Source organism: Pleurodeles waltl, chromosome 11, assembly GCF_031143425.1.
Source record: "Pleurodeles waltl isolate 20211129_DDA chromosome 11, aPleWal1.hap1.20221129, whole genome shotgun sequence".
In the NCBI taxonomy this organism is placed as follows: domain Eukaryota; kingdom Metazoa; phylum Chordata; class Amphibia; order Caudata; family Salamandridae; genus Pleurodeles; species Pleurodeles waltl.
Window position 1 is genome coordinate 506,721,386 of NC_090450.1, and position 13,217 is coordinate 506,734,602.

At 44.4% G+C, this 13,217-nt stretch overlaps 1 protein-coding gene across 2 annotated transcripts in view; it reads right to left on the minus strand.

Moving 5' to 3' along the window:
• ANKMY1 (ankyrin repeat and MYND domain containing 1) overlaps nt 1-13,217 on the minus strand; it is a 384,121-nt gene that overhangs the window by 215,373 nt on the left and 155,531 nt on the right. For both annotated transcript variants that reach the window (XM_069213891.1, XM_069213893.1), the window contains one exon: nt 2,209-2,696. In XM_069213891.1, the coding sequence (XP_069069992.1) occupies nt 2,209-2,696 (488 nt within the window). The remainder of the gene's footprint in view (nt 1-2,208; nt 2,697-13,217) is intronic.

Consider the following 13,217-nt stretch of genomic DNA (forward strand, 5'->3'; position numbering starts at 1 on the left):
TTTGACATGTGACAATATAGTCCAACAGAATTTGCAAGTACGGAAAGAATTGGTTTACTTCTTTAGGGTTATCTCCCTGCTGGTTTTCTTACCAGTACCTGTCAGTGGGTTGAATATTTGCCCCACCAGTTTTGGCTGGCTGCCACTGAAAGCAAGGAAAAGGCACACAAAATACAGGGGAAAAAGCAAGGAGAAAGCAGTGAAAACGAGGAAAAGCAAGGAGCATGCACACAAAAAATGGATGTAAAAAGGCAGAAGCAGTGAAAACCAGAGAAAAGCAAGGAGGGGGCACACAAATACAGGTGAAAAAGCAAGGTAAAAGCAGTGAGAAAAAGGGAAAGCGAGGAGAAGGCACACTAAACACAGGGGGAAAAAGCAAGAAGAAAGCATTGAGACAGAGGGACTAGCAAGGAGCGGGCACACAAAATAGGGAAGAAAGAGTAAGGAGAAAGCAGTGAAAAAAGGGAAAAGCAAGGGGCAGGCGAACAAAAAAAACAGGTGAAAAAGAAAGGTGAAAGCAGCGAGAACAAGGTAAAAGCAAAGAGAAGGCACTTGATAAAACGGTGTAAAGCAATGTGAAAGCAGTGAGACCGAGGGAAAAGCAAGGAAAGGGCACACAAAAAAACGGCGGAACAAGCAAGGAGAAAACAGGAGCAAGAGTGATGCAGCAGCACTGGGAGAGCTGGGCCTTTTTTAAAAAAAAAAAAAGATTTTGTTGCGGATTTGCAAATATCTGTGATTTTGTGGCAAAATGTCTTTTATAATTGCTTTTTAGCCCTGGCGGGCTCTCTCGGCAACCCCAGCACCAGGGCCAGGGCATTCCTACCCTGCCCCCTTTTCTTTCTTTTTTTTCACTTTATTTTTGTGCCTTGGCTTCCTGGTTTAAGTGTTGGAAGCCATTCAAATGTCAGTATGAGATCTCTCGGATCCGCTGAGGCTCTGCGTACCTAAATATACAAATTAGTTTTTTCTTTAACTACTCTAAAACTTCTGAATGGATTTACATCAAATAATAAAATGGGCTCTTTCTAGACCAAGAGCTGCGTTTCTGCCAAATGTGGTGTAATTCCTTATTGTGGTTTGGGCTGTAATTGTGTTCAAAATCCCTACGGGAAATTGCATTGGGAGAAAGTGTTATGGGACCCCCCTTTTTCTTGCCCTCTTGCTTGACGAATCACCACAAAACTTTCAAGATAGCACCCAAACTGCTGTTGTACTAGTTTTGAAACACTTGTGAAGATTTGACAAAACAGTGCAAAAGTTATTAGCAAAACAAAAAACACTTTTTGTATGGATAGAGAGAGACAGGGTTTGCTTACCTTAATTATTATGCGTGGTAAAAGTCACATGCAGGGTAAACACATGCATGGCTTAGGCATGCGTTGTAAAGTCATACAATCCTGTATGTGTGTGTGTAGTATTGTCTTGAAATGTAGATCTTATATACATTCAATTACGTTTTATTGAATATGTATGTGTGCATTTTATAGCCATTACGAATTTTGTGAGGAAAACAAATCAGTGATTGGATGACACAATATTATTTAATTAAATGTTTTTTAATCACAGATTAATTCACCTGTTTCGCTTTTCTGCGCCCCATGTGCTGAGTACATGACACGATTAAATATTGCATTACCTGTCCCATGCATCTTTACATAACATAAGTACTTATTAATATCCTCAGTGGGATGGTTACAAAGGTGATTGTGAGCCCCAAGTCTTGAGGCAATTGCTTCATCTAACTTGTATGTAACACTTCATTGTCATTTTTTTAAATAGACATTAATAAAAAAAATATCATCAGCTGTATGCAAAATTGGACATTTTAAAGTAAAGAAATAATGTGTAATCAGCTTCCATAGAACTTTGAAAACAAAATAACACCTATGTATATATGGTTGTACAAAACAAATTGGACTTGAAATGTCTAATCCACAGGGATCAGATGGACATGGGGAGGAAAGTCTTCACAGAGATTAATACAATCCAATAAGATGTCTGGCAATTACACTCATAACAGTACTCAAAGATGCCTGGATACGCCAGATAGATTTGTAATTTGTATAATAAGCTAGTGACAAAGCAAAAGTCTACACACTGTGTTATAGCAAAGTGGAACAAAACCGGAGAGACTAAAACCCATGATCTGCCATTAGTTCACAACGATTGATGCAAAATGATTTAAATAAGTACAAAAGCACTTACTCTGATTTTGATTGTGCCATCTTCCTCACTGTGCCTTCCTCCATGCTTCCGTCATCCAACGCTCTATTCTCAATTGGCAAATTATGGCTCAGTATGTCTGCAGTCCACTGTAAAATGTCTTCAGAAATTTCAATGCCAAAGTTAAAAATGCTACAGTTTGATTCAAATAAAGGTGTCTCAGGACTGCCTGCGGCCTCCTCATTAACACGTGTGTGATCCACGTCTAGTGCTTTCACTGCATTACTATTTATTACCTTTACATTTCTACCAGAGATACCTCTCTTTTTAGATTTAGGTGTACTAGGCAATGTTTTGTTAACTGGAGTCGTAGGAGAGTCAGGAGTCAAACATATGGGGTCCTCTTCTGATTCGATGTCGAAACAAGAACTGCTCCTTGGAATCTGACGTTCTTTTTCTTTACTTTGTTCATGTTTACCTTTGGAAGATCTTTTAGTGGCCTTAGGTGGAGGATCTTCAAATTCCTCAATCTACACAAAATATTAGATAACATATATTATGCTACAAAATAGTAAATGTAATATTTGCAGTTGCTAACATATGCGATTTTCATCAATCAAGTCATGGTAAAAACAACAATTAATATACAGTGTGCTTGCAAACCAATTTTTCTGAAGTGTCCAGATGTGAAGTGCAATGATAGTCATGATTAAAATGCAACTGGTGTTTAAAACGACCAGGTGTCTGGTACTTAAATAGTCATTTAACCACAAGGAATATACAATCACTTATTTTACCTGGTGGCGCCAAATATAAACAAGCACCGGCATAGCCAACAAGTCTTGTCTTTTGCACCTTATAAGTGTTTAGACATGCAGCATATTATCCAGACACAGCAGCTATTTCTTTTTTTTTGTTTGGTGTGTTGGAGGTGTCTTTTGCCTTAGGCATCCAATAGCCAACTTCTAACTTGATGTGCCAAGGAAATTGCAGATTACGCTGAAAATATCATATTGATCTAGAAAACACCTACACTGTGATGGACACTGTGTCAGTGGTGTCACAGACCCATGCAGGGAAAGGCACCAATATACAAGGCAAGTGCCCTGAAGCCTGCTTGTTACACAATGACAACAGGGAGACGTAGTGGGCAAACAAAGTTGCAGAAAAGCAGAAGAGCTAGAACGTAGTCTGAAAAGAAAGATGCAATATTGTAATGATGTAAGTTTTTGTCCTCAGCAACATAAGTAATAGTTTGTTGTCATAAAAGTGACAAAGGCAGCCTTCCAAAAGGGGTTCTCTCACTTTAAATTTGCTTTTATAATGTAAAGCCCAATAAAGTTAACAGAGAGCAATTTTACAAACACCAAATGCAGATGTTTTGTGGCTATATATGGGACCGGTTGCTACTTAGTTCAAGACAGTTTATTTTTGCTTAAGAGGCAGAGACACAGAAGTTACAGCAAACGTAGCTTGATATATACATGAAATAAATTGGGAGGTTGCCAACTCGGTTCCAGTGATTCAGTCGGTCGGAGCCAGTGATTCAGGGCAATTCATACACAGCAACAAAACACACATTTGCAAATGTGAGCAGCGATACAGATCTTTACAGTAAGACATAGGCATCGGCTATCGAAACAGATGTGAGTGCATGGCAATTGGTTTCCCTGGAAAAGATGGCCTAAAGACATTAAAAAAAGCACATTTGACCTTTAGAGTAATCTGCTGCAAGTTTTTTTCTACCCTGAACAACAATAAATTAGCTGCAAGTTGTAGTAGTAGTAGAGAGAGGGTTAAATAGTTGATAGTGTACCTAAAAATAGAATTTATTTCAAAATAAAAGCCTCAACACTATTTAACACACCATACGAACCTTGTCATTTTGTAAAGTTTTAAAAAAGATGTATTTATAGCTCTCCTTATATATGCAAAAAGCACTGTATGGTTACCAAAAGAACATAATTCAGACATTATATTTATATTTTTCTTTGCCTTTTTGGGTGCTCAGCATTAGCTCCTGTTCACAAATTCATGTTGTGTGCAAACTTATTCACACCGACGATACAACGCTGCCCTTCATCTGAAAAACTTCACTGGTATGAAGTAATTAGACACGTATTGACCGGAAGCTGATTCAGCATTTGACTCGCATACCTCAGAATGTGATGTCACATTGGAACTGCCTAAGCAATGGCCGCACTCAGATTGGAATATCCAGAAGAGGAAGTTTTGAAAGAGGCGCAAAGAAACTGCTGACGTGAATCGCAGATATAATATTAAAGTAAATACAAGCAATATTTTTTAAATGTAACTCTGAAATTGAAAAGCCAAAAGGCATAAACCCCACAAAGGAAGAAAGAAAATTAATTTGTTACATGAATAAAATACATGCACACGGGGACTGAGGTAAGTGTGGTACATACTGCCACCTAGTGACGTGCAAAAAGGAAGTATTTCTAGCAATAGCAAAGTACAAGATAAATATGTTTGAGATGAAAAAAATGTGCACTAAAACCAGATAAAGCGTGGATCAGGAAGCATGAGTTGCGTTAAGGTTGAAAACAAAGCACAATCACTGATGAGATTAACAAAATGTGTACTAAAACCAGATAAAGCGTGGCAATAGTGAAGCATGCGCAGCTATGAGGATCAAAGCAAAATACGACCACTGAAGGGAAGTGCTTGTCCCAAATTTTAAAAAAGTTCCTCAGACAGACAATACAATCAGCTGAGGGGAAGAGTACAAGTTCTGTGACGCTGCTCTGTGGGTGTTAAAAATTTGCCAAAAAGCTGGGAGAAAGAGACTCGTTTAACCACTTACAAGCAAGTTATTTTTAAGGACACTGACATTTACAAATGAAAAGCAGGGGGTGGGCTGTGAACCCACAAACTACACACAACAGGTCGCTGAGCGACAGCGCAAGCCCTGTCTAGGCTCGACCGAAAAAAGGACATCACACTGTCCTCCTCCAAATAGGGCAGGCATTCAAATGCTGTTCCTCCAAACAGCCGCTTGCCAGTCGGGCCACTGGAGGAAACTGTTCTGGCAATGGTGACTAAAAGAGGACCGTCCGAATTTCATTAGGTTGGGTGGACTGACCATTTGACAGTTGGGCAGTACCCATTCTTAAGAGGAATGATAAGTTAGGTTTTATGTTGATACCTCTTTAAAAAATCCTTGAATAACGTGTAGGAGCAGCTTTTCATGCCAATTTATTATTTCAGGTAAGAGTTCATTTTCTAGCAGTGTATCTATAAATTATTCTCTCAGTCAAAAATTTAACTTTTAGTTAAACTTCAATGTAGTCCGGGCCCTTGGCGCCTTTTGAACCCTCTTTGAAACTTTCAAAGGTGGATGGCCTTGTATCTTCTTTCATCATTTTGTAGTGTTTTTATGGTATAAAGGTGATGAGCTGCAGCACTTGGGTTCAGAAATGAAGAGAAACATCATCCTGTATTAATTATCTTTTGCATCAGGGAATGACCCTCTATTAAGGTACAGAGAGCTATTCAAAGCACATTTTCGTGCATAAACAGTAGTAGATTGCAGAATGTTGTTATTTCAGTGCAAAGCAGTGTAGCTTTCTCAGAACTGCTGTCTTGGGACACTACACTTACAATGCTTCTTGCACAGGTTGTGTTTGTATTTTGGACAGAAGCACCACAGTGATGTACCAGGCACAGTAGTGCAAAAAACTGCCTACATGAAACCAACAATTTACTTTTCACCATGGCCTTCTCCATCAGGGCCTTAACTGTGTCCTCTGTGGGTAGGATCATGCAGTGTCCAGTGATGAGTACTGCACCCATGTACAACAAGAATTAGGATGAGACCAGTAATATCTAGGTGACATTTCCTGTCAAACCAAGCCCCTCGTACACGTGGATGCCCTTTTGCAATGTAGTAGCTGTGGTCACTTTCAAAGAAACATTTACTAGCCAGTTGCCCAGAAAGAGAAAGATGTGGAAGCTGGCATGCTGTGACCAGTGCCTGAAACATTGTGAAGATTTTGGGTGGTGAAAACAGGCCAACTGCAACGCTCTGAACTGCTGACACGCTGAATTGGAGAAATCTCAATGCTAATCAGTGTCATCCAGCTGGTACTAATGATCGCAGCCAACGTCAACATCTCATAGAAATTATTTCAGACCTACTTGAGAACAAAGCACATGTTTATGATGGGTTGTGATTGGGAAAAAGCAGGTTTGGCATTTCTTCTAGAATTCTGAGTTGTGTCCAAGATTCCTCCCAGTCAAAAGTTCATATGGTGGCAACTTATCTACAAACTACCTTGTAGGTCTGGATGTCAGTATTTCTCAAAACTTTCTATCCAAAGTGATATCATCCTGCCTCGAATCCCTTTACATCCCCCAAAGCCAAGCAGGGAGCAAAGGGGTTGATCTCCTCTGAAACCATCATGCTTGCTTCTCATTGGGCCTGTGGTTCTGAAAGCCTTATCTCGTAGATCTCTGTGGCAACCTGTATCAAGCTTGCCCCTATTGGGAGTAAAGTTGTTGCTGCTGAGATGCTTGTTGGAGTTGCGGGAAAGGCAGTTGTTGGAAATACAGAAGAACAAATCCCTGAGACTGAGTGAACTTGACCATGGTCCGTTTAATGTCCATGGCCTTCTTATCTAGGGGTCACCATAGTGTTTGTGCTGTCTGTATCCATCTTAGTAGACCATCCTTCACCTCTTTTCTTATGAGTATGTCATAGCTGGAAGGCACTTTTATGATCACTGACTGGACTCTGGGATTGGCAAAGTCCTGCACATTTCAGCCATACCTACTTATGGAGCATCTAGCCATAGCACAAGTGATCAAACACTGAATCCACCACATCAAAAGATGTCTTAGTTATATATTTGGACAACAGTCTGCCTTCTGACAGGACTGCTCTTGCCTTGTCTAGCTAGTCATTCCACAGAAATGAGATGAGCCTGGCCTTGTCTTGACACTATGCTCTCTAGGTATGTCAGAAGAACTGCTACACTGGTTAGCTGGATGGCAAGGGATGCCATTCCATATAGATTTTTTCTAGAGCCCTCAAGCTTTTGGATTTCTTTCTTTCTTCATTAAGTGCAAAGATCAGATATAGGCTGCAGCTACCACTACTGTGGTGGTCTTGACTATGGTTTGAAGGCACAGGAGATCAAAAAGTAGTGTTCTTGTTTTGTCCTGGCACAGCAGCGTTGTCTGGAATAACAATAGTGGTCTGCAAAAGCACCTTGCCCTTCTTCCAAATATGGTCCAAAAGTTGTGGCCCTTAGTAACTTTTCTGGCCTTTATACTAGGTTGAAGAGGTAAACTGGATCTTCAGCTTGCACCAGCAAGAAAATCTTTATGGAATAAGTACCTGCAACAAGGTCCTGAATATGGATAGGATTTGACTTGAAAATGGACCGCCTAACTGGTATCCACTTTGGGGCAGACTCCTGTTCCTTACAGGAAAACAGAGTTTTCAGGGTACTTTCCTTAGAGCTCAGCCATGTATGGGCCCCAAGGGTCAAAAGCTGACAACTGGAGGCTTTACATATTGTCTGTGTTTTTAGCCCTCATTATGACATAGGCAGTAAATGCCGCCTACCGCCACGGAGACGGCCGCCAAAAGCCCGTCGCCGTGGCTACCAGTCGACCGCCTTATTATGACCATAGTCGGAATTCTGCGAGAAGGATGGCGGAATTGCGGCTACGGTAATTGCGGCGAACGGCGGTAAGGTGGCGCTGCTGCCAGCAGCAGCGCCACGCCAGTAGACCGCCGCCGACCGTATCATGATCCATGATACGGCCTGGCAGTGTTCTGCTAGCGGACGCTGCTGCTGGCAGCAGCGCCGCGTCCCATCTCCTGCCGGATGAACTCCTGCAAGCAGGTAAGTCAGATGCTCCGACAGGGGAGGGGGTGGGGGCGTGTTGTGTGTGCGTGGGTGTGTGTGTGTATGTTTCTGTGTGTATGCATGCTGGTGTGTGGAGTTTGGAATGCGTGTGTGCATGAATGGATGTGAGTGTCCGTGTATGTTGTGATGTTTGAATGCGTGTGTGCTTGTATGTATGTCAGTGTGTGGATGTGTGTGTGCATGGATGTATGCATGCGTGGGTGAATGTAGGTATGCGTGTGTGTATGTCTGTGCGTGTCGGTGTGTGTATGTTGGGGGGTCAGAAGGGGGAGGGGAGAGGACTCTGGGGAGGGGAGAGCGGGAGGGGAGACCCCTATCAGTGCCAGGGAGGGAATTCCCTGGCACTGATAGTGCCTACCACCATGATTTTCGTGGCAGTAAAAAAGCCACGGAAACCATGGCCGTGGACGGGGTCATATTACAGTGGGCGGCCTAGTGATGGCCGCCGGGCTGAAGACTGTAGTCTCCAGGTCGGCTGTCGTTACCTCCGTGGTGGTCAGTGTGGTACACTGGCAGTTTGGCTTTTGCCAAACCACCAATGTCATAATATGGTGGCATGTACCGCCAGCCTGTTGGGGGTGCTACCGCCACTATAACACCGACCGCCGGGGTCATAATGATCCCCCTATGATTTTTAAGGAAGAAATAACATATGTCGACGACTATGAAGCACAAGAGGGGCTCTCTCATATCCTGTGAAATGGGCATCTTACTGCAACTGCCTCTTGCTTTTTCCAGATTTCCAAAATCCTCTTCCTGTCTCTGATGAGAGGAAGCAATTCTCTGTAGCCCCCACATGAAACAACCCCTTGAGACATACACTCCTGATGCTAGTTATGGATTCTGAGCCTGAAAGGGTGCCCTGTTGTGATTGGTGCTGTAGATCATACAGGGGCTCTTCGGCCCTGCTCTATACTAGGGGTGGGTGGTACTCGTGGAGTTTCACTCAGCCAAGTCTGTGGAGTTACATAAAAACTTTGTGAGATTCCAGAGTTCTGCGAGCAGGCGTAAATCGGCATGTTGCGCTGATTTTAGAGCCAGGAGCTTGCGCTGGGCTGCGAAATCAGGGCAAATAGCATGACGCTGTTTGAGTTGGTTTTACTGCCTCTCGAGTAAATTTTCTACTTAAGCAGCAGCTTTCCCACTGCCCACACACGCAACAGCTCACATTGGGACAATCTCGACAGGTGCCCTCCTAGCACCTGAAAATCACACAAGGGGATGCCAATTCTTGTTCACAAGCTGTTACTGCTGGCGAGCCGTGCTTGGGAAACAACTCCACCACATGGCGGTCGGCGGAATATGTCCGGAACTCCACATTACATGCTTAATGCAGATTGGCCAAAACCCTGTGAACTCCACTGGTGGAACTGAGTTTATTCCCCACCCCTACTCTATACCACCTGAAAATATGAAGCCAAATTACATCATATTGAAAATTATTCTTTCTTTTATTTTGATGCAAGATCAATGTTTGCTTATTTTTTTTAAGATCTCCTAACAGCCTTTTGGATAGAAGAGCCCATTGAAACTTGATTGCACGAAGTACCCCACACGAATATGACTTTCAGGAGTATAGAAGGTCCTATGGAAACCCTTGTGAAATGTAATGTAGCATAAAATAACACACCTCAACATCACTAACGCTGAGCGCAAATGAAACCATTCCAATAATGGCTAGTGAAGAAAGTGGTAAGGATTGTGTAGAATCACTGTTGAATCAGATCACCTCTGCTTCATCAAGCAAGAGTGGAAATGGTTAGTGAACCTTCTTGGACTTAGAGCACAGGAATAAATCAGCAGGGCTCCTGTAATGCCTAATGCATAACTATATAGATGTAACTATATCATAAAACAGAAAAGTTGTAAACCAAACATAGGATCTACTTCAGTAATAGCGGTTTCATTTTTGTCTTATTTTAGTCTCCACTCCAGTCTTAGTCCAAGAATGGCAGCAAATTTTAAAAAGCATTGGCAAATGCAATAGGTTGCAGCACTGAACCAAACCTATTCACTTTGCCAAATGTTTTTTTCAAAATTTAGATTCTATGTCAGGAACGGAGGCGAGGATTATGCATATCTTTTCTCACACTTTATTAAACAGCCAGTTCAAAGTTCAATAAACACAAACTACAACTCCCATGAAGCCATCTCCATGGTAACCAACGTCCAACCAATCCTTCTCCAACAGTCCGTAAATATATGCTGTGATCGCCCCATCCTTCCTCTCTCTTCACTGCACGCTGTCAGTTAAGTCTTTTGCCAAACTTACTGTATTTAGACTGTTTATTATACTGGTGAAACGCTTCTGTAGCCTTGTGCCAGCATAACTTGGTTGTATTTCTAGCCTTGCTGTCACCGCGCGTGGTAGGCTTCTTTAGCCCGAGCGCAGATTCGCATAGCGGTGACCCGTCGGGTCCACCAGAGGGCGCTCTTCCACACTTCTCTGGCAATCCACTGTGCCTTTCCTCGGAGATTTGAGTCGCGCTTGTGCTCGTTTGCTATCGGGATAGCGCAACAGGGGGTTTGAGCTTGAGGCTCATTTTCTAACCCTCCAACCACCGTGAGACACCGCGTTTGCTGGAAGGTAGGCTCCCGGCTCAGGAGCATAGTGCGACATGGGAAAGTGCACGCTGAGGCAGCTGGGCTTCGCTTGTGACAGGAACGCGGGGGGGTAGCCCTTATATTGTTTCAGGGTGCCTGTCTAGTGCCAGCCCACTGTGTCCACTGTAGATGCAGTCCATGCAGGACCACAATTTCTTCCCTACCTGTCCCCGGGGGAGGGCCCTTCTCAACGCACTCTTCCTCCTGAGGTGGATGTGTTACTCTCACAGGCCATTGCCAAGGCTCTGGCTCCTCTAAAGGAAAGTGTGGCAAAATTATCAGAACAAGTTGCTGAGGAGACAGGTATGTTTGGGGGGAAGGGAGCGGACTCAAAGACATCAGCGAACGTCATGGCTCCCAAGAAATTGCACAAGCGCGACACGGGCACCTGGAGGGTTTCAACCATCTTACCGAAGCCTCCCATAAGAGTGCGCGTGCCCAGAGAGATCGGTGAGGAGGCTCACCACATATGGGGCTCGGATGTGGGCTCACCTAAGTGGGCTGAGGGGGACACAGAGGGGAATTCCTCCTCCAGCGAGGAGCAGGAGTCGGATTGGCCATGGCATCCGGTTCCCACCATGCCAGACCCGCTTGAGGTGGAGCATTCCAGTTCGGATATGTTTGATCCAGAGGGTATCTACCATCCATGATCCTCGGAATGGCGACCGGAACAAAGGGTTGCTGAGTATGTTGCCAGCAAGATACGGCAACCTCTTGATAAGGAGGTTCGGGCCCGCCTGAAAGTCGAATGACCTCGCCCTACACTACCAGGCAAAGTAGCAGCAACTCCGGAGTTAGATCCCAAGATGTGTACCTTCTTCGCGAAGTACACGAAAGATCTGAAAAAGGACATCGACCGGTCCTGGAGGGCATGCCAGAACAAATTTTTAGATGTGTTAGGACCCCTAACTCAGATTATTCAATTGGCCGAGCCTGCAAGGCATACAGACACCCCCCTGCCGACGAAGATTGTGGCGGGTTGGGCCCAGAGGTCGTTTGCCTCCTGGGCAACGCCAACTGCGATATCTCGACTGACAGGCGCTGTTCTCTTCTTATTAAGATAGATGCCAAACTAGGGGAACTCTCTGGTTCGGAAGCACGGGCGGTCACCCAGGGAAACCTGTTTCACGACCCGTTCGTTAAAGAACTGGGCAAGTTTGTGGCCACTTTTTCGGCGCTTGATAAGGCACAGACCTCCATTAAAATAATTTTTCCAGGGAAGGTTTTTGTTGGGGCCGGAAGAGGCAGGGGTCACTCCTCCGGCCACCTCTATCAACAAGGTCCCAGTACCTTTGCCAACAGGAACAACGGACAGTGAGATGGCCGCCAAGATGCCTTCTTCCCTAACCGGGGTAGAGGAAAAAAGAGAACAGGCAGAGGCGCCTGTGGGGGAGCGAACGCTCCAGGAAGCCCTAACGGTAAGAATTACCCTTTCTTCCCCTCAAATTCTCGGAGGAGACTGCGTTTGTTCACACATGCGTGGGCACAGTTAACCTCAGATGCCTGGGTTTTACAGACAGTAACAGGTTTTCACATAGAATTCTGGGGAACACCGATCCAAGACAGTCTTCCAAGACCTTTGTTTTTTTCTGATGCAGATTCGCCACTGATAGATTCAGAGGTTCAGGATCTCCTGCGAAAGGATGCCATCCACAAGTCCATCCTCCATCCCAGGGGTTTTGAGAGAAATATATTCCTGGTGGAGAAAAAGGACAAAGGCTTCCGCCCAGTGATCAACCTCAAGGCTTTCAATGAATGGGTTGTACACAGACACTTCAAGATGGAGGGCCTCAATATGCTCAGACACCTCCTCTTACAGGGGAACTGGATGATTTGTCTGGACCTCAAGGATCCTTACCTGAAGGTCCCGATTCCCCCCCCGCATTGCAGGTTTCTGCCATTTCTTTGGATGGAGGAGGTGTTCAAATTCACGTCCCTTCCCTTCGGCCTGTCTTCCGCACTGAGGTGCTTCACGAAACTACTCAAACCAGTGGTGGAGTACCTCCGGTTTCGGGGGATTCGTCTGATCATTTATCTCAACGATATCCTTCTGATGGATCAATCCCAGGCACAGCTTTTCTCCAATGCGACCATGACTATTGCGCTCCTCCAGAGCTTGGGGCTCATAATAAACCAACAAAAATCGGACCTCCATCCCTCGCAGTCCATGACCTTTATGGGTTTCCTCATAGACTCCAAGTCAGCCTCTCTCATTCTTCCGATCTCGAAAATATCCAGGATCCAGAAGGAATTGACAAAGGTCATGGGGCACAACAGAATCTCCCACAGACAGTTGGCCAGAGTGGAGGGACTTCTCTCATCCTCAATTCAGGCTATCTTCCTGGGCTCTCTTCACTACAGGGCTTTGCAACGCCTGAAGGCTCATCACCTCCAACATGGAGTGACTTACTCCGAATTGATATCTCTTCCCCAGGAGGCAAGAACAGAGCTCTAATGGTGGTTGGACCACATTGAGGCTTGGAATGGCAGGGTGATCTTTGGCTCCTCGCCGGACCTGATAATCGAATCGGATGCCAGCCGTCAGGGATG